This window comes from Gekko japonicus, unplaced genomic scaffold (genome assembly GCF_001447785.1).
Source record: "Gekko japonicus isolate JY-2015 unplaced genomic scaffold, Gekko_japonicus_V1.1 scaffold2412, whole genome shotgun sequence".
Taxonomy (NCBI): Eukaryota; Metazoa; Chordata; class Lepidosauria; order Squamata; family Gekkonidae; genus Gekko; species Gekko japonicus.
Window position 1 is genome coordinate 85,459 of NW_015159786.1, and position 24,715 is coordinate 110,173.

Sequence of the window (24,715 nt, forward strand, 5' to 3'; positions counted from 1 at the left end):
GTGCCCACCCTCTCTAAGGAGTGGTTCCCATTTTATCTCCTCGCCGAGGCTTTCGAATCGCTGGGTGGACGATGAGCTGGGGACGACAGGCTGGCCGCTCACACCAGCGCGGGGCTCGAACTGACACCGTTGAGATGTCAAGACAGTGGGATATACCCACTGTGCCACCGCTCCCCTTTTTCTAAAAAGAACAACGACAACACGCTGTTTCTTTCATACTTTCGCACAAACTGAACGAAGCACGCTCAGTCCACTTTAGAGATCATTTGCAAGTGGATCTTGCCGTTTCTCGTAGCCGAACCCGGCTGCAAAGTGCTCTGAAAGTACCTTATTCGGCGTGTGTGAAAGGACGCATAGTCAGAGCAGTGGATGGGGGGGCGCGGCCCCCAGGGAGCTCCCTGCTCTGTGGCAGAGACCTTCACTGCAGCCCCTCCTTCAGCAGGCAGGTGGCGGCTGTTCCGTACACACTTTCTGATTTCACGTTCCTTTTATGCACTGTTTTATGCTGGGACTGCAGAGGTCCCCCCTGATTCACACTGGTTTACTGCCAGGCTGCAGTCAAGCATTCCCATAGAAGAAGACCATGTAGAGAAGGAAGAAGGTGCTTGAGTCCCTCGGGCACTTTTCGATTTGCAGCTAACATTTCTCCTCGCCAGTTGCCGCTCTTACCAGGCAGGGACCGGTGAAGCAACACCCAAATCTCGAGCCGGCTTTGCCCCGGCTCGGTCTTTCCTGGGTTCTAAGTCAGCCTCCCCGAGTTAATCCCACCTTCTGTCCCCTTGGAAGCTCAGTAACTAGCCCCAGTGGCGAAATGAATAACGCTGCATTTTCATTGCCCCACACTGCCGACTCTGGGAACCCAGCCCTATGTGAACATGGTATGTATTCAAGGCCTCGGAAAGAACCGGGGGATTTGGAGAAAAAGACAAAACCGCAGTTTACTTTTATTTTCTGAAACCTGTGCCCTACCCTTTCTTTTTGAGAGGGCGGATGAGTCAAAGATTTGTTTAAACATTGATTTGCTTCGGTTCGTTTACTTTAAAAACCGATTGTGTTCTGAATGCTTTTACCTCCCGAATGTTCCGGTACGGAGCAGCGGGCCCCCGAAAGCGAAATGGGAAGCCGTCCCGCCAAAAGAGTGCATGCCCTCCCCCCTTGCCTCCCCCCTGGGCTCCTCTGTTTGTGCTATAGCAGGTTCTCCCCCCCTTTCCTTTCCTCCTTTAATTTTATTTCTGATGGTGATGCAGTTTCCCCTGAATGTATTTCCCCCTCTGTTCTAATCCAGTTTCCATATTCTCTGTGATGTCTTTCCTTATCTTCATTTCCTCATTTCCTCCTCTGCTTTTCATCAGCCTCCAAAAAAGATTTGGGATTATACTCCTGGAGATTGCTCTATCCTTACTAGAGAGGATAGAAAGGTAATTCAAACATATGTTGTACTATGGTTATGTGTGTGTGAGTGTGTGGTGTCAGCTTGCGGTCTCCAGCCGTGTGTAGAGTCGAAGGGCGCGAGTGGTACTTTGACTTGGAATCTGCTTTCTGCCCCCTTAGACATTGACGTGGGCTGTAAAGAGACCTAAAACCATCTTTTGGAAAGCGTGATGCGTGTCCAGTCGCGGCAGCTTCTTTGCGCTCGGGGCTAACTGTATTAATGAGTGTTTACAAGCGGTACTACTGATGTGCCTGCCTTTTCCGGTGATTTTTAAAAGACGATGTTTGTGGCTTTAACACAAAGATCCTAACATGCTCTGCAGTGAATCTAAACCTGAAGGAATCTATAGATTTTTTTTTTTTGAGCATTGAAAGGAACGGAATACTGTCTTGAAGAACAAAAGGCTCTGTTGTGTTTTTTCTTCTCTTCAGAATTAACCTTTCTCTGTTTCCTCTAACCCTAAGCATTGTTTTCCTCTTCCTCCTCTTCCTTCTTTAACCAGACTGATCTAGAAAAAGACCTCTACCTCTACCAGACTGAGTTAGAGGCAGATATAGAAAAGATGGAGAAGCTTTATAAAGTGTCCGATAGAAAGCCGCTGAAGGTACTTCCTCTTTCGTTTCCTGCTGCCAATTCCTTCTCTTTCCTCTTCCTGCCGTAATCTGCTGGCGGATGCTTATGAGCCCAGGCTGTGGGAAGGGACGGGGCTGTTTCCACCGCTCGCTCGGCTAGCCTTGCCGCTCTCGGGACTAACAGAGTGGGAATCTAGTGAGCTGGCTCAGAGTGCTCTGGGTACAGAAAGCACAAAAGCCCCTTTGCAGCTTTGCACACGAGTAGGCTCCAGGACTCTTGCTTGGCACCCGTCATCCTGGCTCTTCCCTGGGGGTGGGAGGCAGCAGGTTTTGTTCCTGAAAGTGTCCCATCTCCGTAGCGGAGCCCACCACACACCCCTAAAATTTGGGGGATTCCTTCTTGCCCTCATTGGCTCCTGATCTGCACGGTTTGTCAAAACAACAGCAAGAGGATTTGCTCCTTGAGTCCTCTGGCTTACTCTTTAAAAATTCCCCCCCCCCCCCGTTTTTGAAAATGCCAGAGGAAAACTCTGCAGCGTGCAGAAGTGGCTGTTTGGATAGACCCGTTTTACTTTTGCACAAAATGGGTAGGAAGGAGAGGCCGCTGTAGATTCACAGACGTTCTCTTCTAGCTGCTGCAGACTACGGAACTCGGCGGTGAGGCTGGGCTGGCTGGTGCTGCAGCCAAGGAAACCCCCGGCACCCAGACGTTCCCTGCGAGACTCTTGGTGGATATGTCTCTAAACAGGGCTCTTTTTGTAGAAAAAGCCCAGCAGGAACTCATTAGCATAATAGGCCACACCCAACAGCAGGAACTCATTAGCATATTGGACCACACCCCCATGTTACCAGAAGTGTGGTCATCCAGCCACACCCACCTTTTGCTTGTTATTCTGTTGACCTTGTTTGTGGTCCAAACCCAGGGCCTTTTTTTGTAGCAGGAACTCCTTTGCATGTTAGGCCACACACCCCTAATGTAGCCAATCCTAATGAGTTTCTGCTGTTGGGTGTGGCCTATTATGCTAATGAGTCCCTGCTGGGCGTGGCCAACTCAGGAGCCAGCCGGAACTCCGTTCCTGTGCGTTCCTGCCCGAAAATAGCCCTGTCCCTAAACCCCAGGGATGCCCTGTGGTAGAGGCACATAATCTTTGGAAGGGTGGCTGGGCAGAAGGAAAAGGGGAAGCTTCATTTTGAGCATCTTGCTCTTCCGCAGGTGGGGCTGCCAATTTCGAGTTGGGAGATTCCTGGGGATTCAGGGGCGGAGCCTAGGGGAGGTTGTTGTCTGGGGGAAGGAAGGGACCTCAGTGGGGTATTACGTCGTAGAGACCCCCTTCCAAAGCTGCTTTTTCGCCAGTGAAAGTTGTCTGGAATCCAGTTCTGATTCCAGGAGATCTTCAGGCCCCACCTGGAGGCTGGCAACCCTACCAGCGGCTTTTCTTTTAAAGTTTGGGGTTTCTTTGCATGGAGCCATTCATAGACAAAAGCATAGTTGCCATAGAGCCGCATGGGCTGTGCCAAAACCTTGTGCTTCTTGCAAAGGAGCCCCTGAAACGGTCACTCCTCTTGAGACATTGGCGCCAGGACCAGTGCATGCCACGGCCGGGGCTTGAGCTAAAGACGGGGGAAACACTCCAGCGATCTTTTTGTCTTTTGTTCCGCAAGGAAATGCGCCTCTCAATGACTTCTTTGTTTGGACTCTTGCAGAGTGCAGCAGGCTCGACTCCACTGGAAACGTTTCCCGACCATCCACCCCAGTAAGTTTTCAGAGCTGTTCTTTGGTGTTTGGGTTCAGGGTTGCTGGGTGGTTAAGCCTGGCGGAGATGGCACCCGTGGGGCTTTAAGGGTCCTGGGGGGGGGGTAAGTCTGCTTGTGCCTGCTCCGGCGTCACGGCCTCTGCAGATGGCAGGGAGGCAGAGGAAAGGGAGAATCCAAAGGAAGCCTGTCTTTCGGCCGCTGCCGCTGCTGCAGAGGACCATAGCTGAAGTGCGTTGGGCTCCTTAAGACGTTGTTGGGATCAATTCGAAAACTGACAAAGTCATATTTCAGCCCGAAGAGCGATAACGTGTCGCTCTGTATGGGCAGCAGTCAAACGGCAAAGCTGAATTTTATCCTCCTTTTATTTTTACTCTCGTGCCTAGAAAGAAATGTAACGCACTGCACCTTCAGTGAGCTGCGTTCACACTCGCTGCACAGTGGACTGGTCTGTTTGGAAAGGGGGGAGTAATTCCTCGAGACACACCCTCTGCTCGCGTCCGTTAAAGCGACTTACTAGTGTGATGTGACAACTCTGCAGGAAGAGGGGGAGGGGTATTGTTAGCTCCAATGTCTAATCAGGGGTCATTTCGTAGAAAAAGAGGTGCAGGAGCTCATTGGCATAACTTATTTGCATATGCCACACCCCCTGACATCACCGAAAGTGTGTCAGAAGGCAACACCCACCACTCAGGCTCCACTGGACTGTTTTGGATTGCTAGCTATTTGGGGGGGGGGGAACGTGCAGATCTGTCCTTGCAGAGGAGAGAGAGCTTGTACCTGAATAAAACTTGGTCTCAAAGGTGCCACTGGACTGTTTTGGGCCAGGGGGCCAGGGGGAGCTCTGCAACTTACCTGGCTGCTTCTTGCTCTGACTGAGGGCTGCTGGGAGCAGGGGGCGGGGCTTGTTGCGTGTGCCCGCCCCCTGGGCTCTTTACTGCTGGTGCTCCGCTCCGGTGCGCTCCTGCAGGAAATGACCCCTGTGTCTAATATTCCATTTTAATCTACGCCAAATGTTGGACTCCTGGGTTCTGCCTCAAACAGGGTGCTCCCTCTAAGCTGTGAAGTTTGGTGTTGAAGTTGTGAGCGAGCGATTTGGCTGCTGCATAAATTAGTTTTCTCTGGAGCCAACCTTCCTGAGCCAAGACAGAAATGTGTGAGCCGGAGGCTAAAGAAATCTGAGCTAGCTCACACTAGCTCAGCGTAGAGGGAACGGTGGTTCAGAGGCATTTGATCTCTTTGTATAGGAAGAGCTCAAGGAAGGAGACTCCAGCTGTTCTATTAATTTTACATGTTTGACCTTGTAAGCTTTCAAATCCGATCCAGTTGCCCAGTAGATTTTGCCTCCGTTTTGCCTCCATGTATGGTTAGAATCTGTAGATTTACGTGGGCGTCGTAATCCGGGCCGTAATCCAGAGAAGACAGTTGTGGGTACCAAAAACACAGCTGGAGGATTCTTTGTGGCTTTGACTGCATGATTCCCACAAAACAGACGTATCTGTTGGCTTGCCTCATTGATAATCCGCCTTTTGGCTGAGACTTGCGGCTGAGAATAGTATGATACATACAATAAACGATGCACGAAGAACAGTAATTCTTTGCAGGGGTGGGCTGGGAGGCTAAAACAGCCCAGGGAAAAGACTACGCTTGCCAGCTCCGGGTTGAGAAATCCCTGGAGATTCTGAGGGCAGGGCCTGGGGAGGGTGAGGTATGGAGAGGGGAGGGGCCTCAGGTGGGCACAATGCCCGAGAGCCCACCCTCCGAAGCAGCCAGGTTATCCAGGGGAACTGATTACGGCCTGGAGATGAGTTGTACACAGGGGTCATTTCCTAGAAAAGGAGGTGCAGGAGCTCATTGGCATAGGCCACACCCCCTGACAAAGGGCAGGCGTGTTTAAAGTGAGTTATGCAAATCAGTTTAAATCCCCCCCAAAAAAAGTCTTTCCGCAAAAGCGGAGAAGCTCAGGGGGAAAGGCAGGCTGGCTGGAGAAGATCAGGCAGAGAACCCAGGCATTTAAATCCCACCCCCCCGAATGTCTCCGTGGGTGGGGGCGGGGCCTGGGCTCCTTCCTGCCAGAGCGCCACTCCGGGGTGCTCCGGCAGGAAATGACCCCTGGCTGTACAAGCGGGAGATCTCCTGGGCTCCACCTGGTGGTTGGCAACCCAAAAAACCAACAACACACCCTCTGCTCCCGCCACCCCGCCCGCATAAGGGAAGGCTGGAGGGAGGGGAGGAGGTTCCAGCCCTCATGATTTTGGGTAGGCAGGAGTGGTAGAAAGTGCCGTCGGGCTGCAGCCGACTACCTTTTTAAAAATCTGCACAGCCAATCAACTCTCAAGTGGCCAATCAGAAGCCTTGCCGGCCAAAAGCGCCACCTTGCCCCGCCCACTTTCAAAAACGTGTGGTAGGCACCACGAAAGGTGCCGGTGTGCGCCGTGGGGGACCCCTGGGTGGCAGGCTTTCCAAGGCAAGAGACAAGCAGAGGTGGCTTGCCCTTGCCTGCCTCTGCGGAGCACCCTGGTGTTCTTTGATAGTCTCCCATCCAAGTACTAACCAAGGCTGACCTCGCTTAGCTTCCGAGATCCAGGGCTATTTTTGAGCAGGAACGCACAGGAACGGAGTTCCAGCCGGCTTCCAAGTTGGCCACGCCTAGCAGGAACGCATTAGCATAATAGGCCACACCCAACAGCAGAAACTCATTAGGATTGGCTACATTAGGGGTGTGTGGCCTAACATGCAAAGGAGTTCCTGCTACAAAAAAGGCCCTGGGTTTTGACAACAGACAAGGTCAACAGAATAAGAAGGGAAAGGTGGGTGTGGCTGGATGAGCACACTTCTGGTAACATGGGGGTGCGGCCTAATATGCCAATGAGCTGCGCTGTCAGGGGTGTGGCCTAATATGCTAATGAGTTCCTGCTGTTGGGTGTAGCTTATTATGCTAATGAGTTCCTGCTGGACTTTTTCTACAAAAAAAGTCCTGCCGAGATCTAATGCAACTGGGCTAGCGGCCCAGGGGTGGCCAAACTGTGACCCGGGAGCCACATGCGGCTCTTTCACACATATCGTGCGGCTCCCGGCAGGTCGGCTGGGGAAGCTAAATATCATTCAGAAACAAATAAATATCATCGGACAGATAAATATCATTGTCAATATCTGTTTTTACCCCTTTTGTTATTATTTCTGGCAGTCTCATTTAATGTTAATAAAAAGCAAATTTGCCTATTTTCCAATAAAACCATGTAATATTTGTTGACGTCTTGCGGCTCTCAAGCATCTGACGTTTATTCTATGTGGATCTTACGTTAAGCAAGTTTGGCCGCCCCCGGTCTAGCCTGAGATAGCCGGGTGGTCCCCCATCCAATTACTAACCAGGGTCGACCCTGCTTAGCTTCCGAGAATTGATGAGATCAGGCTGGCCTGGGCCACGCAAGGCAGGGCTCTGTGTAGGTACTGTCTGCTAAGTACACCAAAAACAGAGACGACATGATTGTAAATGGTAGTAGTCATGGAGTGCGACTTCCTCACTGAGCATAGCTATGGTAAAGTATAGGGGGAAATGAGGAACTCCCATACCAGGACTTGGACTCCGGTAGACTCCGCTTAGGAGCTGAGATCGTAGACGCTTGAGGTGACAGACAGTTCTTATGGCAGGTGGACGAGAGTTGAAAGCAAAGTGCCAAGAAGCTGTGTATAAATATTTTAAGCAAATGGATAAAGAAATGGAACTCTTTGCAATTCTGGAAGGAGGCTCACTTTAGTTATTCCAGAGGTTTGCATTAGTCCCTTGGACTGCCAAAAGGTGCATTGGTGTGATATGACTGCTTTAGAACTCCTTTCCGTGGCCAAGAAAATTAATTCTCTTTCCCGGCACGTCTCTTCCCCCCCCCCCCACCTTGATTCTAGATCACCCTATTCCCCCAGTTACCAGTCCTACAAGAGAGAGCTGGAAACGAGTCCCGGGGATTCCGCCGGGCTGGAAAACGAAAGGCAGATTTACAAGAGCGTCTTGGAAGGTGGAGACATCCCCCTGCAGGGACTGTGTGGTCTCAAGCGGCCCTCCAGTTCGGCTTCCACTAAAGGTAGGCCGAAGCTGAAGCAACGTACGGCTTGTGCTTCCTCATCCACCGGGTGGTGGCAGTTGAATTTTTAAAAGGGGTTGGGTCGAAATATCCACTCCGGAACTACGAAGCTGACATAGATCCGAAACTCAGGTGTGTCAAGAAAACGAGACCCAGAGGTGATAGCAAAGACTGTGCCCCCCCTTCACACTGTGGGTGGGGGGTGACATTTCTGAATGCTTCTGTGTGCCCCCAAAAAAAATCCCTACAACTGAAAACCGAGCACTTCCTAGGTATTAGTTTTGGACATGACCCTTTCCCAAATGCAGAGGGAAACGATCCTGGTCATTTAGCACCGCACATCTGTCTCCCTTCATTCCAGTGCATTTGGGGGATCTGGAAAGGTGGATCCCAAACCTTTGGAGTTTTAAGCCCAGGAGTTTTGTAAACATGAGGATCAAGAAAGCCATTAACACAGATCTCCACAGGATTCAAGACCAAATATACTTGGGACTGTGGGAGACGGGGGAATGACAGATTCACTTACAGCTGGCGGGGTTCGCTTTCTGTCCTTCGGCATCCTGCCCTCTTTCATATATAGTCTAGTCTCTCTCTTGCGCATTCTCCCTTCCCACGATATCCCTCATCTCTCCTCCCCCCTCCTTTTTCTTTCTAGCAATCTCATGGTCCCACCACAGCACCCTCCCCCCCCATTCCCAGTGGCCAGCCCCTCCCTCTCTCTCCTATGAGCCTCCCGATATACTTCTTGGCTGGCAACCGATCCAGTGCCGCATTTGTCTGCTGACCCTGCTTCCTGTTTCTGTACCATGCAGCTTTCTGGGAGAGAGTGGGGGGGGGGCAGCAGTGGTGGTGCTAATACTAACAGAGCATCATATACACAGCAAAACCTGTCATTAGCTGATTTGCCTGTTTGAGTTGCTTGTGTTCAGTCGGCCAAAGTTAAAACATTTGAAGCATGTTACAGAGGCGGGTGCTTTGGGGTTATCTGGCAGTTCACTTGTGAAAGTGTCTGCTGTCCTGGGTGAAGAATTTGAGCCCCGCACTTGAGAAGCCTTGAAATGTGAACTTACAGATTGCTGGAATTGGAAAGCAAATAATTTGGCATCGATTGCTTGCCTCTGTTCCTGTTTTTCCTCCAAATTCCCCATTGTAATTTAGCAATACCTTTGTCGTTTAGACAAATTGAATCTGAGCGTCTTAGGGTTCTAACAGGAGCTTCCCCACCCAGTTGTACATTGATTGCTGTCATGTTCCTCCAGGCCTCATTTTGCTGATGTAAAAAAATGCCCATATTGGTCCCATAGACTGTGGACTGTGAAACAGTTATGATGTCTTTTATGGAACCAACTTCAGTTGAGAGATTGGGAATGAAATATTAGAAATACATCTTCACTAGGCAGAATGAGTCGGCTAATTCTCAGTTAATTGGAGAGCAACGTTGTGTTTGAATACAGGTTTATTTTAGGCCGTTATTTATTAAGACAGTCATCAAATCACAAGCCCCTTCAGTGCATGCTGGCCTGTCAACTTGCCAGCCCCTGTGCATGACAAGGTGACGAATTTTAATCCCCAGCCAAATTCTCCGGGATTCTCTGGAAGGTCGAGTGTTCCTGTTGAGAGAAGCACTCGCCCGCCCGTGGCGAGCTGTTCTTTTCCATCATCATTTTTTTTTAAACGTATAATTGGAGATATTCTGGGCTGTTTAAGCCTGCAGGATCTCGGACTCCCGCGGGAGTCAAGTAAACTTACGCCACTGTCGGCCGTGATGGGAGCGGTTTGCTGCTCCTCCACTTAGCCTGATGAAAGCGTCGCTTGCGTGGGTTCCCATCAAGGAGGATAACAAGTTGCAAGAATGTGAATCCTGTCTGGGGATTTTGCACCAAGGGCTCAGCCGGTCAGGCTGCGGGCGCCGGCTGGTTTTTCCCTGGATACCTCAAGGAGCTGCCTGCCCTTAGAGGTCTGACTCAATCTGGCCCTCCCTCAGAAGATTCCCCGCCGGCTCAGGATTTGCACTCCTGGAATGAGGCTCTTCCCCATTCTGCAGCAACGCAGCTAACAGCACTGCCTCCCTGGAGATTGCATTGCGCAAAACCCAAAGCATGTCGTCCCCCCCCCTTCCCCGCCCACCACCTCCCCTTTATCACGAACTTTGCCACACTTTAAGCTAACAGGTTGTGTTTATTTTATTCTGCATGCTTTCCAGTGGATCGTAAAGGTGGGAATGCTCATACGATTGCATCCTCTTCAGTTAATAGTCGTACCCTTAACCCTAGCAGTGCCAGTACCCTAGGCCGCCCGTGCGTGCATAAGAAACCTCTATCAGCCGCAAAAGTCTGTATTGCCGAAGTACTTCCGTCCAAATTCAAACCCAGGCTGGCCGCTCCACCTTTTTCTGGGCTGGACCAGAAAAGTAACCTCTTACCTCACGAGAAAACGCAGAGCTGTGAAAACCTCCGCAACTCATTTGCCTCCTTTGACAGCAAGAAACCCTTCCGGACAGATGCAGGGGAGAGCTTTGAGAACTTGCTGATGAAATCCAGGCAAGCGGGCACGGTCAGGTCCTGCAGCACCCAGAGCCTGCAAGAGTATGGCTCGTCCGGATTCCGGAAAGGGAACGCTCCTGGCTCCTGGAAGAACGGGGCCGAGTTTAGCCTGCTGTACAAACACATGCACCAGATCAACCGCTCTGGGATCCAGCTGGGCACCGTTTCGTCCTGCAGCGTGAGGAACCTCGCCTCCCAATTTGAGAAGGAGCGGCGGGACAAGAGGGAGCCTGCCCCCAGCCGGGAGAACCTGGAGCAGATCCCCAAGCACACCGTCTCCTCGCGTGTCACCGCCTTCGAGCTGCTCATCCAGCGATCCCGGTCGATGCCCGCACTCAACTTCTCTAGCGCCCGGAGCAAATCCCCGGCTCCCAGTCTCTCGAACAGCTGCCTGAGTTCGGCGCGCTCAGCCGAATATTTGCTGGATTTTTCCAAGCCCAGCCTGGAAGACAAGGATATCGGCCACCTAACTGACGATACCTCATCCCAGTCTTGTAGCAATACGGAGGACCTGGCATCCGAGTTCAGCGACGTGGCTCCCGTGGACACGCTCTCGGCCTGCACCGACCGGACAGACCTGTTGTCGAATACGTCCAATGACAGCGGAGACAGCCGCAACGGGCCTCAGAAGTATAAAGTAAACCAGTGTAAAGGGGCCTGCCCGGCTTCCTACACGAGGTTCACCACCATCCGGAGGCACGAACAGCAGCAGTACGGGAGAGGAGACATTTCCGGCGACTTGCGTCTGCTCCCCAGAAATGTTTACCTCATGAGCCCACTCCCGTTCCGGTTGAAAAAGCCCTTGCCGCGCCATTCCAGAAAGACGTTTCCTTTGCAGTGTCCAGGAGGCTGGGCAGGATGCAACGCTGAGAGCCAGAATGAACTGGCGGCTCGGTCACGGGGCAGCCTGGCGGGCAGGGACAGCCCCCTTTTCCACGCGCTGCATGCCCCGGAGAAACCTCTCGCGCCCATGCGCCTCTCTTCTTATGACATTGTCAAAAGCCTGAGCCCCTTCCCAGTTCTGGAGAGCGGCCGAAACAGCTCTGTTTCCCTCGTGGACATTCCAGATGCCTTTAATAACGGGAATGTCGTTCCTTACGCTTTATACCACAGCTTGGACCCAAACAACAACCCGCAAAGGGAACTCAGGACCTATCTTCGAGGTGGCCTTTTTGTGTACTTTTCTGTTCCTCTCTGTCTGTCTCCCATTTGGCTGTACCTTTCTGTTTTTTTCTGCCCCCAACCCCTGCCCCTCTGCCTTCCCCCACGTGTCTCTCGGCCTGGTGTGTCTTGCTTAGCCTTGCATTTCAGGATATGTCTGAGCTTGTGAGGCATTGTTCCTACCGCCTTTCTCTCAGGAGGCAACAGATGGAAATTATTGGCGAAGGCCACCTATAGACCCCTTCCCGTTTGCATCCCAAGGAACTAAATGAATGAGCCCGGGTGTCTTTTTAAGGAACAGTGTTTCTGGTACTTGGGGTGTGTGTGTGTGTGTATGCCTTTGTGTGTTTGTGTGTATGCGTGCATTTGTGTGTTTGCATGCAGTGATGCAGTTTTCCTCAATGGTATGGTGTTAAATCATATTCTGTAAACGACAAGTCTTTTCTTTAAGCCTTCCTGTGGGGCGGGGGAAGGGTTGTTCCCGACTTTGGCTCTAATTTGCCTCACCCTTTAGGCAAAGACAGCCCCCCAATGAGAGGGAAAACAGGGGTGACTGACATTTCTGTGCAATTTCTGGGCAGCAGGAACCAAAGCTCGGCAGAACCAAAGCCCCCCCCCCCCCCCAATTTATTTCCTGGGTCTGCTGCTTGAAGCCATTGGTGTTTAATGACACTGTGTTGTTTTCAAGTAGATTCAGAATCGCCCAGGCATTTTGCACCACTCGATTATATGGAGAGTCCGGAAGAAATTCTCCGCAGGCGCCATGACGATAAAGAGGTAATCCAGGATAATTGTCTTCTTTTTTTTCCCCCTCAGAAAATTGGGAGTGTGCAGGAGATGGGGGGGGGGGCTGGGGGGCTGGGGCTGGACCAGAAGCAAAGCCACTCTTAAACAGGGTAGGATGTTGATTTGCGCAGGCCGCTTAAGAACTGCTCCGCATTTTAAAGTAGCCAATTTAAGACTAAAACGTGGGCAGGAAATGGATACGGAACACCAGGAAGACATAGAACTAATGGACCGGTGAACTGATGTAGTAGGTAAAACCAGGGGTCGTTTCGTAGAAAAAGAGCTAGGGGAACTCATTAGCATAACTCATTAGCATATGCCACACCCCCTGACATCACCGGAAGTGTGTCGCCGGAAGCAGGGGGCGGGGCTTCGTCATGTGCCCCGCCCCCCGTACCTCACCCGGGGGAACTGCGATCCCCCCCAAAATGACCTCTGTTAAAACTAGGGAGCAAGTCAAGAAGGCCCTCCAGTTAGGAGAACGAGAGGAACCGCAACTAGTGAGTTGTTGCGCGAAGGTGAAATTTGGCTTGGTTGTACTTTTCCCTTGAGAAAGAACTTAACCAGCCCTCATTTCCACCTTTTCTTGCTCCCAGGCTTGCTGGAACAGTGGCCTTCAGTCTGTAGGCCTCACAGAGCCCCGATACAGCTGCCAGCTTCATGGGCAGGGTCCACTCTCTTTGCACCCAGACCCTGAGAGCTGTGGCGGGACCGCCAGGCCAAGTCCACGGAAGGGCTGGAGAAGAGTCCCCCGTGCCATTTCTCTCCGCGGTGTTCCCCTTGGCGCTTGGCTGGTGCCTCCTCCTGCCCCGGGCTCGCCTGGCCTTCTGCCCCGCCCCCAAGCTGACTCCTCCTCTTCCCGTCATGGGACTCTGCTGTCATGTGACTTCCCGTCACGTGCTTGCACTTTGGTGGCTCCTGGGGGTTAAAGGTGGATTCAGAGTTAGGAAAGACTGAAGGCCCCTGCACTAGAAGACAGCAAGTAGGTAATTTACTGCGATGTGCCTCAGTTTAGCTGTATGAGAAAATGGGCTCAGAAATACTGAGTCATCACACAAGGGCGATTGGGAAAAACTCCCAACATTTGTGCGCGTTTTGCATCCTTTAGAGGGTCTGGGGGGAAAAGGAATTAACCAATTTCTGCTTGCAGTTCAACATTACAGGGTTGCCACTTGCGGGAAAGTCAGGGAAATGAAAATTTGTCAGGAAAAGTCAGGGAAATTGATCTGAAGTCATAGAAAGTCAGGGAAATTGTGAGTAAAGTATATTCAAGCAGTGGATTCAAGCAGTGACCTGCTGCTGCAAGAGTATGATCTGTTCTTGTGGCAAGTGCAACAGAGAAGTAGCAGAATACAAGTAGAACTCAATGATGCCCTTTCCCAACCATTTTAGATAGAACTTTTATACAGGGGTCATTTCGTAGAAAAAGAGGTGCAGGAGCTCATTAGCATAACTCATTTGCATATGCCACACCCCCTGACATCACCAGAAGTGTGTCAGAAGGCAACACCCACCGCTCAGGCTCCACTGGACTGTTTTGGATTGCTAGCTATTGGGGGGGGGATGCAGATCTGCCCTTGCAGAGGAGGGAGAGCTTGTACCTGAATAAAACTTGGTCTTAAAGGTGCCACTGGACTGTTTTGGACCGGGAGGCTGGGGCGGCGGCTCTGCAATTTACCTGGCTGCTTCTTGCTCTGACTGAGGGCTGCTGGGAGCAGGGGGGCGGGGCTTGTTGCATGTGCCCACCCCCTGGGCTCTTTACTGCCGGAGCTCCGCTCCTGTGCGCTCCTGCAGGAAATGACCCCTGCGTTTATATAATTTTTAGTGTACCTTTAAAACAATAACAAAAATGTTCTGTCATTTGTTAGCATTCAGAGTTTCCTTGAATTGAAATTTGCATCTTGGTGTCATTTTTGGTGCCATTGCAAAACAGATGGTGCTGCAGTTGATGTTGAAAGAAGCTGACATTAAATCTCTTTGACAAATATTTTTGCAGTTGAGACCAATGCTCCCTCTAAGCTGTGGAGTTCTGTGAGCAAAAATTCTACTTTGTAAGCTACTGGCATTAAAGTTGTGAGTGAGCGATTTGGCCACTGCATAAATTAGTTTGCTCTGGAGCCCCATCCTTCCTGAGCTAAGACAAAAATACGTGAGTTGGAGGCTAAAAAACTGTGAGCTAGCTCACACTAACTCAGCTTAGAGGGAACACTGTTTGAGACTTGTGTAGTTGTCGAGTGGAGCCTTACCTTGCATTAATGCAATACGTCCTATTCATTTTTTAACTTGTGGTTATATTTGAATGGTGGTCGGGGAAGTTGACAAATGTTGGTCAGGGAACGTCAGGGAGATGAAAAATAAAATTTTAGTGGGCCACCCTGCATTAGGATTGCTTGGTCTGTGGCCAGTGTTGTTTTCTGACCGTGGCCCATCATAAGGTTTACCTTGAGCCTGCGGTCTCACGCCTTGCTAAAGCTTTACATTGGTTATACAAACAGTTGGCTGAAGCAAGTGAATCAGCTGGGCACACCCTTCACGGTGGGGCGTGTCTGGAGAACAATACAAGAGCTGCCCTGCTGAATCAGACCAAAGGTCTCATCTGTCCCAGTATCCCGGTTTCCTCTGCAGCCAGCCAGCGGCCCTGGTCAGTCCCTGGCATCTGATGCTCTCCACGCATTAGTTTAATTCTTCCAAGGGCTGTTCAAGCTAGGGGCCATTACCACAAAGACCCCAGGTTTGCTGTGGCCCTCTTTTGCGGAGTTCTTCGTGGGTGATCTGCTCCAACATGAAGTGACTTGTGTTTACTCCCGTATCTACGGGACCATCTCCTCTGTCATGCCCCTGGGAGAGCATTGCGCTCTTCAGATAGTAATTTACTGGTGTTGTTGGCCCTCCATGGCAACTGAGACAGTTTGATATAGTGGTCAGATTAGGACATGGGAGACCCAGGTTTGAATCCCCACTTGTGCCATGGAAGCTCGCAGCCTTCAGCCAGTCACACACTCTCAACCCAGGGCTCTACTGGTAGCAGGAGCTCCTTTGCATATTAGGCCACACACCCCTAGTGTAGCCAATCCTCCAAGAGCTTACAGAGCTCTTCTTACTGGGGCTACTGTAAGCTCTTGGAGGATTGGCTACACTAGGGGTGTGTGGCCTAATATGCAAAGGAGCTCCTGCTACCAGTAGAGCCCTCCTGCCTACAAAGTGGCCGGCAGTCTGAAATGGGATTAATTTGTTCGCCATCTGTTTTAAAAAATGTGCTGTTCGGTTTTAATTGTTTTATCTAGTGTATGTTTTGTTTTCCATATTGTACATTGCCCAGAGCCCTGCAGTAGCAGGGATTGGGCGATTAATAACTTTAATAAAATAATAACAATAATTTAAAAAAACACAGTTTCTCTGAACTTTTCCATTATATTTGGTGGGATATATTGGGGAGAGTAATATGTATTTACCTATCTATTTATTTATTGGTTGCTGTTAATAATCTGCTGGCAATTTACAAATGCCGGAAACTAGATGATTTACTGCCCATTTTATGCAATTTTATGGCAGAAACTTTTAGAGGACCAGAGACGGCTTAAGCGTGAGCAAGAAGAGGCCGATATTGCCGCTAGAAGGCACACGGGGGTCATTCCTACGCACCATCAATTTATCACTAATGAGCGGTTTGGGGACCTCCTAAATGTAGACGATACAGCCAAGAGGAAATCTGGGTCCGAGGTCTGTGCTAGTCACCTCAGCCTGCTGCTTGGCCCAACGTCATACTCCGCTCTCATAGCATATTGTGCTTTTAGGCCAACATTAGCTGTCCCAAGAAGTGTGTTGGTTTTCGTTTTTATTCTCTCTCCCCCCCCCCCCCCCCCCCATTCTGGCTTCACTTAGAAATTGCTTTTTGACTTCTGGCCTTGTTCAAATGAATTAATATCTCTGTCCGGAGCTGTATATGATAAAGCATGCCTGCTTAAAGACTGCCGGTGCATGCCTTTAAATATCAGCTACATCAAGCCAATCAGAGGGCGCCTGTTACATCTTCTGCATCACATAGCGCTCCGTTCTCTCCTTGTCTGTGCCTGATGCTTAGAAAACTTCATTGTCTTGTTGTCGGTCCTGGCTGTGTGAGTGCCTGTCTCGGTGAACTAGATAGGCGCTGTTCTCTCTTTTCCTTTCTTTTGTCAACTCCTTTTCTTCTCGTGTCAAGGTAGAAAATGGAATGGTATCTCGGCATGTTTCAAGTTCCAGGGGTTGTTTGAAGCAAAAACGAACTGGCAGTGCTTTAATTCTCTTTCGAAAGAGAGAAAGGAGAGAGGTGTTTTTCCCCGGGGGGGGGGTCATAATTCAGAAGAACTGGGGGCCCTAAATCACAGGAGAAACTACCAAAATCTTTCCGAAGTGTGCCCACCGGACAATAAAACCAGTGACCGTTTGAACAGTACTGGGGAATGTCTTCTGCACTCCGGTGGAGGCTGTGGCAGGAGGTGTGTGCAGGTTTCCTTGGACACAGCCCACGAAGCCACGGAAAAGGCTGAGACACACACACCCCTTCCCAAATGTTCCTTCGGAAGTACAGATGCCACAAGAAGTGCCTGTTTCTCTGTACTCCCTCGTCTCCTTTGTCTCTTTCCAGCCGATCATTAACAGAAGCGAGACAGGAGCGGCCCCCTTGGCTCCGGTGTGCAGTTGGCCATCAGAGAGGGCATCCTTAGACTTGGGGGTGGGGTGGTGGTGGGAGGGAGGGCGATCCTGCAGCCCCCTCCCTCAAAAGAGGAGTTGATTCTAAATTCAGTGGGTCTCATTGTCACTGGAGCAGTTGCCATTAATCGGAATTAAGCACTGTCAAGTTGCAGACAGCTTATGCCGGCCCCCCGTAGGGTTTTCAAGGCAAGAGGCCAATGGAGGTGGGTTTGCCCTTGCCTGCCTCTGCGTAGTGAGTCAGAGTCAGCTAGCTGGCTGTCGTTAGCAGCAGGCTTTCCAGAGGCTGTCTCTATTATGCCAAGCGGATTGGGGGCCTCGATCCACAAGGCCTGCCTTGTGCTACTTCCCGAGACAGACTGAAAATGGTTTTTGCCAGAGGCACAGAGGCAATGCTGTCGAGAGATCCCCCCCCCCCCCCTTCCCTTTGGCCGCCCCCACTTTGTCTGCCCCACTCTGGTCTTTGTCCGACCTGGTTTTTGCTGGGTTTTGAAGTGCTGGAAGAGCAGAAAGAAAGCCCACTTTGTAAGCCTTGGGCTTACCCTTTCGGTTTCCATTTATACCAGGAAGTGGGAGTTGGGGTTGTTTCCTTCCTTAGTTCCTTACGTAAGACCCAGACTCTCCAGTGACATGTTTAAGAAAACAGAACACCTTAATCAGTACCTAATGGTATGTGGGGCCCCCTCCCCCCCAGTCTGCGCTTGGCATGGGATGGCAGAGACAAATCTCCATACCCTTTCAGACCCTACGGAGGGAACTTGGCAGTTGTTTTAACAGTGTTGTTTTCAACTTTCAGATGAGAGCTGCCCGGGCGAAGTTTGACTTCAAAGCTCAGACACTAAAGTGAGTATAAACTGTTGGCTGTTTTCACCATCCCTTTCACATTGCGTACATATGCGCACACACACTCTCTCTCTCTCACACACACACACATGCACATTTGTGCAAATGACAGACTGTAGTTGGGAAACCAACTCTTCTCCATTCTGCAGCCAATTCCTGTGCTCCATTCTCAGGATTAGCCTTGTGGTCAGGGTCTTGCTTTTTGCATTGCTGTCCAAGGGGCTTTTCCAGGTTTTTGTTTAACTGTTAGCAGGGGTCATTTCGTAGAAAAAGAGGTGCAGGAGCTCATTAGCATAACTTATTTGCATGTGCCACACCCCCTGACATCACCGGAAGGGTGTCAGAAGGCAACACCCACCGCTCAGGCTCCACTGGACTGTTTTGGATGGCTAGCTATTGGGGGGGGGGGAACGCACAGATCTGTCCTCGCAGAGGAGGGAGAGCTCGTACCTGAATAAAACCTGGTCTTAAAGGTGCCACTGTACTGTTTTGGACTGGGGGGAGCTCTGCAACTTACCTGGCTGCTTCTTGCTCTGACTGAGGGCTGCTGGGAGCAGGGGGTGGGGCTTGTTGTATGTGCCCGCCCCCTGGGCTCTTTACTGCCGGAGCTCCGCTCCTGTGCGCTCCTGCAGGAAATGGCCCCTGACAGTTAGAAATCAGCACGGTTGGTGCTGTTGTGTCGTACAGGATGTAGCCCCTCTGTTGCGAGGACATTTGCTGGGGAAGCAATATGCTGTTGCTGAAAGTGCAAAGGAAAAAAATGGTCTCCCGCGCCTTACAAGGAACGCAGTGGTCAGCTGAACACCCGTTACGTTTGTAACGTGTGAAGGTGCCCTGAAAACACAGAATGAGAGGGAAGAAGACACCCGAGTGGTCCAGAAGATCTTGGAGGCCCCGGGAAACCCTTCCTGAGGCCTGACTCACCCCCATGTTCAGCCTTCCCACCCCACCTTTTCAGGCAGGCAGAGGGGTCTGTTGCAGACTCATTTCTGTGCCAATGAGTTCTAAGGTGGGGGTCAGTCTTGAGGAAAGGCCCAGCACTGTTCTTTTCCTACTCAGGAGCAACGTGGAGCTTCTGGTGATGAGAATATCGTCCTTTTGTGACTTTTCCTTCTGTTGGGAGGGCTGTGTAATGTTTTTTGGAAACAGCTACAATCAGACAGGAGCAGTGTTCCCTCTAAGCTGAGTCAGTGTGAGCCAGCTCTCAGTTTTTTTAGCCTCCGGCGCACACCTTTTTGTATCAGCCCAGGAAGGAGGGCTCCAGAGAGCCAGTTTGGTGTAGTGGTTAAGTGTGCGAACTCTAATCTGGGAGAACCAAGTTTGATTCCCCACTCCTCCACTTGCACCTGCTGATGTGACCTTGGGCAAGCCGAAGTTCTGATAAGAGCTGTCCTTGAAAAAGAGCAGTTTCTGTCAGAGCTCTCTCCGCCCCACCCACCTCCCAGGGTGTCTGTTGTGGGGAGGGGAAGGGGAAGGAGTTTGTAAGCCGCTCTGAGACACCTTTGGGTAGTGAAGGGCGGGGTATACATCCAATCTCTTCTTCTTCTTCTTCTTCTACTAATGTATTGCAGTAGCCGAATCGCTCACTCACAGCTTTAATGCCAGTAGCTCACAAAGTCGAATTTTTCCTCACAAGACTCCACATCTTAAGAGGGGGCATTGGAGAGGAGCTCTTTGATAACTGATTGATGTGCAGACTAAAGCACAGCATTCTTGCTGTTTAGTGTGAATCCAGAGAGCTCCCCTCACCCTGCAGTAAAACAGCAAGCCTGCATTTGCTCCATCCGCTTCCCGGGTACACCTCTGAGATGCGGCTTTAACCTGAAAAGCCTTCAAGGCCGGTGGAAGAGGGGCTGTTTCAGGACAGTCTGTTCCCCTCTGTTCTTGGCTGGGTACTTGCTAGGCCCGGGAGAGCTGCCAAAAGTTCAGAGGGAATTCCCCAGAAAATTGCTATCAGTGTAATGGGACCAAAAGCCCTGGGGAGAGGACCGTAATTGTACGTTTCAGTTCTTAATCCAAAAGCAGTTAATGTACGACCTGTATGTTATTAACAGGGAACTCCCGTTGCAGAAAGGGGATGTTGTTTACATTTATAAGCAGATCGACCAGAACTGGTATGAAGGAGAACACCACGGCAGGGTGGGCATCTTCCCACAGTCCTATATAGAGGTACTCGTTTCTCTATTAAGGCAGCTTGTGGGTCGGAGTGGTGGGGGCCGTTCAGAGTCCTGACGTCTGCCTGCCTTTGGTCTTCTTCAGCTACTCCCCCCCACGGAAAAATGCCAGCCAAAGAAGACTCTGCCGGTGCAAGTCCTGGAATATGGAGACGCAGTTGCCAAGTTCACTTTCAACGGGGACACTCAAGTTGAAATGTCTTTCAAAAAGGTATAGACGGTGGGTCCTGCGAAACCAGGGAGGATTTTTGTTTTCACAGGAAGTGCGGTTTGAGAGTGGAAAAAGGCTGGGTTCTGCTGACCTCCTCGGCTTGGGAAATGTCACATGTGTTCTAACAGCAGGATAAAGACTGTGGAAACACAACTAGTGTAGATTACTTAAAGGTAAAGGTTCCCTTGCTTGAAAGCCAGTCGAGTCCGACTCTAGGGTTGCGGTGCTCATCTCCGTTTCCAAGCCGAAGAGCCAGCGCTGTCCGAAGACGTTTCCGTGGTCATTTGAGAGTGGAAAAAGGCTTGGGTTCTGCTGACCTTCTCAGCTTGGGAAATGTCACGTGTGTTCTAACAGCAGGATAAAGACTGGGGAAACACAACTAGTGTAGATTACTTAATCTGGACCAAAAAGGTGTGATATTGTACAGAGGGTGCTAGAATCCCGCTCAGGCGCTGGTTAACTTCTCTTTTGGAATTTGGACTGGAGGGAATTCTTCCACCCCTGACCGTCGTTTTGTGAACCAGCCAAGATGACCACCTTCCCTTCCCGGTACATTCCAGAAGGCCTTGGAAACTGTAGGCCCAGAGGCTGAGTGCTTTCGTCTTGCGTTCTACGGTCTCTGGGTTAGCCAGCCAGAAAGTCTGTAACTGGATAGAAATGGAGATGAAGTGCCCGCCCAACCCATTGAAGCAGATTCGTGCAAACTGAAAGTGCCGATAATAATAACAATAATTTGTTGCCGAAGGCTTTCACGTCCGGAGTTCATTAGCTGTTGTAGATTTTCCGGGCTGTGTGGCCGTGGTCTTGGCATTGTAGGACCTGACGTTTCGCCAGCAGCTGTGACTGGCATCCTCAGAGGTATAACACAGGGAGATGGAGTAATCTGTGTCAAGGTGAGAAGAAAAATGGTAGGCAGGTGATTTAGATCTACTCAGGAAGGTGGGGTAGGGCTGAGTCCTTATCTTGTTGGAGTTCCCCAGGCTGTGAACATGCTAATGGAGGAGCTTTCCTGAGGAGGTTCTTTTGTATATGGATTGTTTTCCTGAGGAGGTTTCCTGAGGAGGTTCTTTTGCATGTGGGTTCTAATCTTATCTGTAGTAGTGCTCTGGGCTTCTGTTGACTTTGTTGGTCTTCAAGGGGACTCTAAATTTGTTCCCCTGCTTCACCTAAGTCATATATGGTTCCTTTTGTGGATTTGTCACTTTGACAACATCCTGAAGCTTTACTTGGGCCCCTGCAAGGTTTTCAACTGTTTTTGAAATAAACACATGTACTTTCGTCTATAATTATTGATGTTTTTTAATTTTTGGCCCCTTACTGGTTTTCTAAACTTCCGTTGGAGGCTGAGATTGGGCTAGTAGCCGAGACTGCTCCTGAAAGGGCAGATATCTGCTTGGAAAAACAGGGCTTCTGAAAGCAGCCTTTACTGAGGAGGGGCAGCATAGAAAGCCCGTCTCTCACTGTAGATCTTGAGCTTCAACAGTTTGGTGTCGTGGTTAAGTGTGCGGACTCTCATCTGGGAGAACCGGGTTTGATTCCCCACTCCTCCACTTGCACCTGGCTGGATGACCTTGGACAAGCCGTAGTTCTGATAAGAACTGTCCTTGAAAAAGAGCAGTTTGTGTCAGAGTTCTCTCAGCCCCACCTGCCTCCCAGGGTGTCTGTTGTGGGGAGGGGAAGGGAAAGGAGTTTGTACCATGGGGTATAAATCCAATCTCTTCTTCTTCTTCTTCTTCTTCTTCTCCCTTCTTCTTGTCCAATGGCTGCTTCCTGCAGGGCGAAAGAATCACTCTGCTTCGGCGCGTAGATGAGAACTGGTACGAAGGACGCATCCCCGGCACCAACCGCCAAGGCATCTTCCCCGTCACATACGTCGAGGTGTTCAAGCGGCCTGTGGTGAAGAACGCGCTCGATTACACCGACCTGCCGCTCACTCACTCCCCGAGCCGCAGCACGACGGCCTCCCCACAGGTACCCGCCTTAGATCTGGCCGACAGCAAAGCCGTTCTCTGCAGAGCATTCGTATTTTCCCAGCTAACGCCAAAGCAGGAGGCACCTTGTTGACGGCCTCCCCACAGGTACCTGCCTTAGATCTGGCCAACAGCAAAGCCGTTCCCTGCAGAGCGTTCGTATTTTTCCAGCTAACGCCAAAGCAGGAGGCACCTTGTCCCACCGTCTAGCTGTAGGTTCAAGGGATAAGGCCTTTTCCATTCTTTGGCCGCTGAGCTGGGTCTGCTATAGGTGGCCAATGTGGGACAGATCCACAAGCGTTTGCTCCCTCGACACGGGCTCGGATGCCGTCTGTCCGTCTCTGGACGGAGCCTTTTCTCCTTTTGTCCACACGTGTCGGAAAAAGCTGCCCTTGGGCCCAGCACGGGGTCTGGAGTCGATCTGGCCGTCACCACGTGATTTAATGTTCCGGAGGGCAGCCGTGCGGTCTGCAGGGGAACCGCGAGATCCAAGTCCAGGAGCCCCTTAAGAGACCAGCAAGATTCCGTGGGGGGGGGGGTCAGCTTTCAAAGGGGTGTGTGTCAAAGATCCCTTCATCAGATACCATGAAATCTTGTTGGTCTCCAAAGGGCCGCTGGGCTCCAGTCGACGTGATTTAAAGTGTCACGGGGATTTGTCTTAAGGATGTTTTCTCGTTGCGTTTTGCTGCCCCTCAGCCTCAAAGGGGAATGGAGCAGTGTAAGAGTAGCAAGAGGTAGACCAGAGGTCGCCCTTGTCCTATAAAGGGCTACGTGGAGAAGCAGGTAAGCGCTTGCCCTTTGTCGAACCGCACGCCTCCTCCCTTTCTAAAATCGTCCCAGGACTGTTTGAGCCACGAGGCAGAATTATAGTCTTCCGTCATCGGTGCTGGATGCGTGGCTACTGTCCAATAAGTGCCAGTCCCAACGGCATGTCACTGTAGTGCTTCCTTCAGAGCAGGGGCTGGTTGTGCCTGTGAGGAAGGCTTTGGACTTTCAGCGTGTCCCTCCTGAGTTGTGCGGAAACCCTGGGAAAGGCTAGGACAGCAAAGGAAGTGCAGCCTCTTGCAAAACTGTATCATCTGTCCCGCTCCATAGACTGTGGTCACCCACGCAGGCCGCTTTCGTCTCGGGCAGAAGCGCAAAGCCAGCCTGCAGAGGAGCGGTCCTTGTAAAGCTGGACCCTGGGTGGGGCTCTGGGCATTGCTTCTGACGGCCTCCAGGTCTAGTTATGAATAAGGGAAAGGGTCCTTTATCGGCATCAGGGGCCCGGAGACCCATGCCGTGGAGCTGCCCGGAGTGCACCTGGCTAGGTCATGCACAGTCAAAGGGCCAGGGCTGCGAGGCAGTCTTTGGGAGGCTGAGCCACCCCTTTCCCTTGTGGCCCATCTCACCTGGCAAAGGCTCTGGGCTCCTGTTGGCTTTTGGCACTTTCTCAGCGAACAGTGAGAGCCAGTTTGGTGTAGTGGTTAAGTGCGCGGACTCTAATCTGGGAGAACCGGGTTTGATTCCCCACTCCTCCACTTGCACCTGCTGGTGTGACCTTGGGTCCGTCACAAGCTCTGGCACAGCTGTCCTTGGAAAAGAGCAGTTTGTGTCAGAGCTCTCTCAGCCCCACCCTCCTCACAGGGTGTCTGTTGTGGGGAGGGGAAGGGAAAGGAGTTTGTCAGCCGCTCTGAGACTCCAAGTGAAGGGCGGGGTATAAATCCAATCTCCTTCTCTTCTTCTTCTTCAGTGGGGATGACGGGCGGGCAGGAAGGTGAAAATGCGCGCACAGAAAGCCACAATAGGAAAAATGAAAGAAACAAAACAGAGAGGCAGGTTCTGACTCAGGCGGGGCCGTGCCTTTCGCCCTCTTCTTATGGTTCCAGCCCCAGTCCAGGAGAATTCTCTGCCTGCTTCTTAAATGCCGAGGGAGGGAGGGCCCCTGAGTGCAGAGGGAGCAACTTGGCGGGGATTCGTTTCTAGTGCGGTGGCTTGCAAGAGCGGTGGGTAGAACTGTCGGAAGGCAGGCAGAGGGCACAGCCGGGGGGGGGGAGCACAGCGGGGGGGCGGGGGGAGTCTGCTGCTGCATGGCTTCTGGTTGTTCCTTGTTCATTCCTGGGGCAAAAATAAAGATCTTATAGGGCATGGTTGCTTTAAAGAAAATTCTGTCACTTATTGTAATGACTGTGACGTGAAAAAAAATGCTGGTAACCTTTTCCTGCCAAGAGAATGATGTCTTTGTTCCCTTTTTCCTTTTGCTCATTTTTATCCAATTACATTTTCCACTGGAAGTTCCATATCTCCGAGCAGAGAAGTCTGAGGAAGGTATATCATTGACAGCCTTGCTCTGAAATCAGTCACGCCCATTGAGATGAACCAAACTTAATTGTTCGTTGTGTTCCGAGGGCTATGCCGCTTTTACTTTGCCGCGAAGGAATGTGTCAGGTGCAGAGTCAGTCTAGACTCGTTTGGCGGCGAGTTACAGATGTTGGCTGCCCCAGTTTGGGTTGCGGTCACAGGC

The 24,715-nt window shown here is 51.1% G+C and overlaps 1 protein-coding gene across 1 annotated transcript in view; it reads left to right on the forward strand.

The window, feature by feature from the left end:
- Positions 1-24,715, forward strand: part of SORBS1 (sorbin and SH3 domain containing 1) — a gene marked incomplete at its 5' end in the record, with an annotated part of 108,989 nt that overhangs the window by 57,411 nt on the left and 26,863 nt on the right. Inside the window, 10 exons of the mRNA XM_015407162.1 lie at positions 1,353-1,418; positions 1,935-2,036; positions 3,709-3,758; positions 7,660-7,835; positions 12,231-12,316; positions 15,878-16,045; positions 17,811-17,857; positions 19,912-20,026; positions 20,117-20,242; positions 22,019-22,213. Of these exons, the coding sequence (XP_015262648.1) occupies positions 1,353-1,418; positions 1,935-2,036; positions 3,709-3,758; positions 7,660-7,835; positions 12,231-12,316; positions 15,878-16,045; positions 17,811-17,857; positions 19,912-20,026; positions 20,117-20,242; positions 22,019-22,213 (1,131 nt within the window). The remainder of the gene's footprint in view (positions 1-1,352; positions 1,419-1,934; positions 2,037-3,708; positions 3,759-7,659; positions 7,836-12,230; positions 12,317-15,877; positions 16,046-17,810; positions 17,858-19,911; positions 20,027-20,116; positions 20,243-22,018; positions 22,214-24,715) is intronic.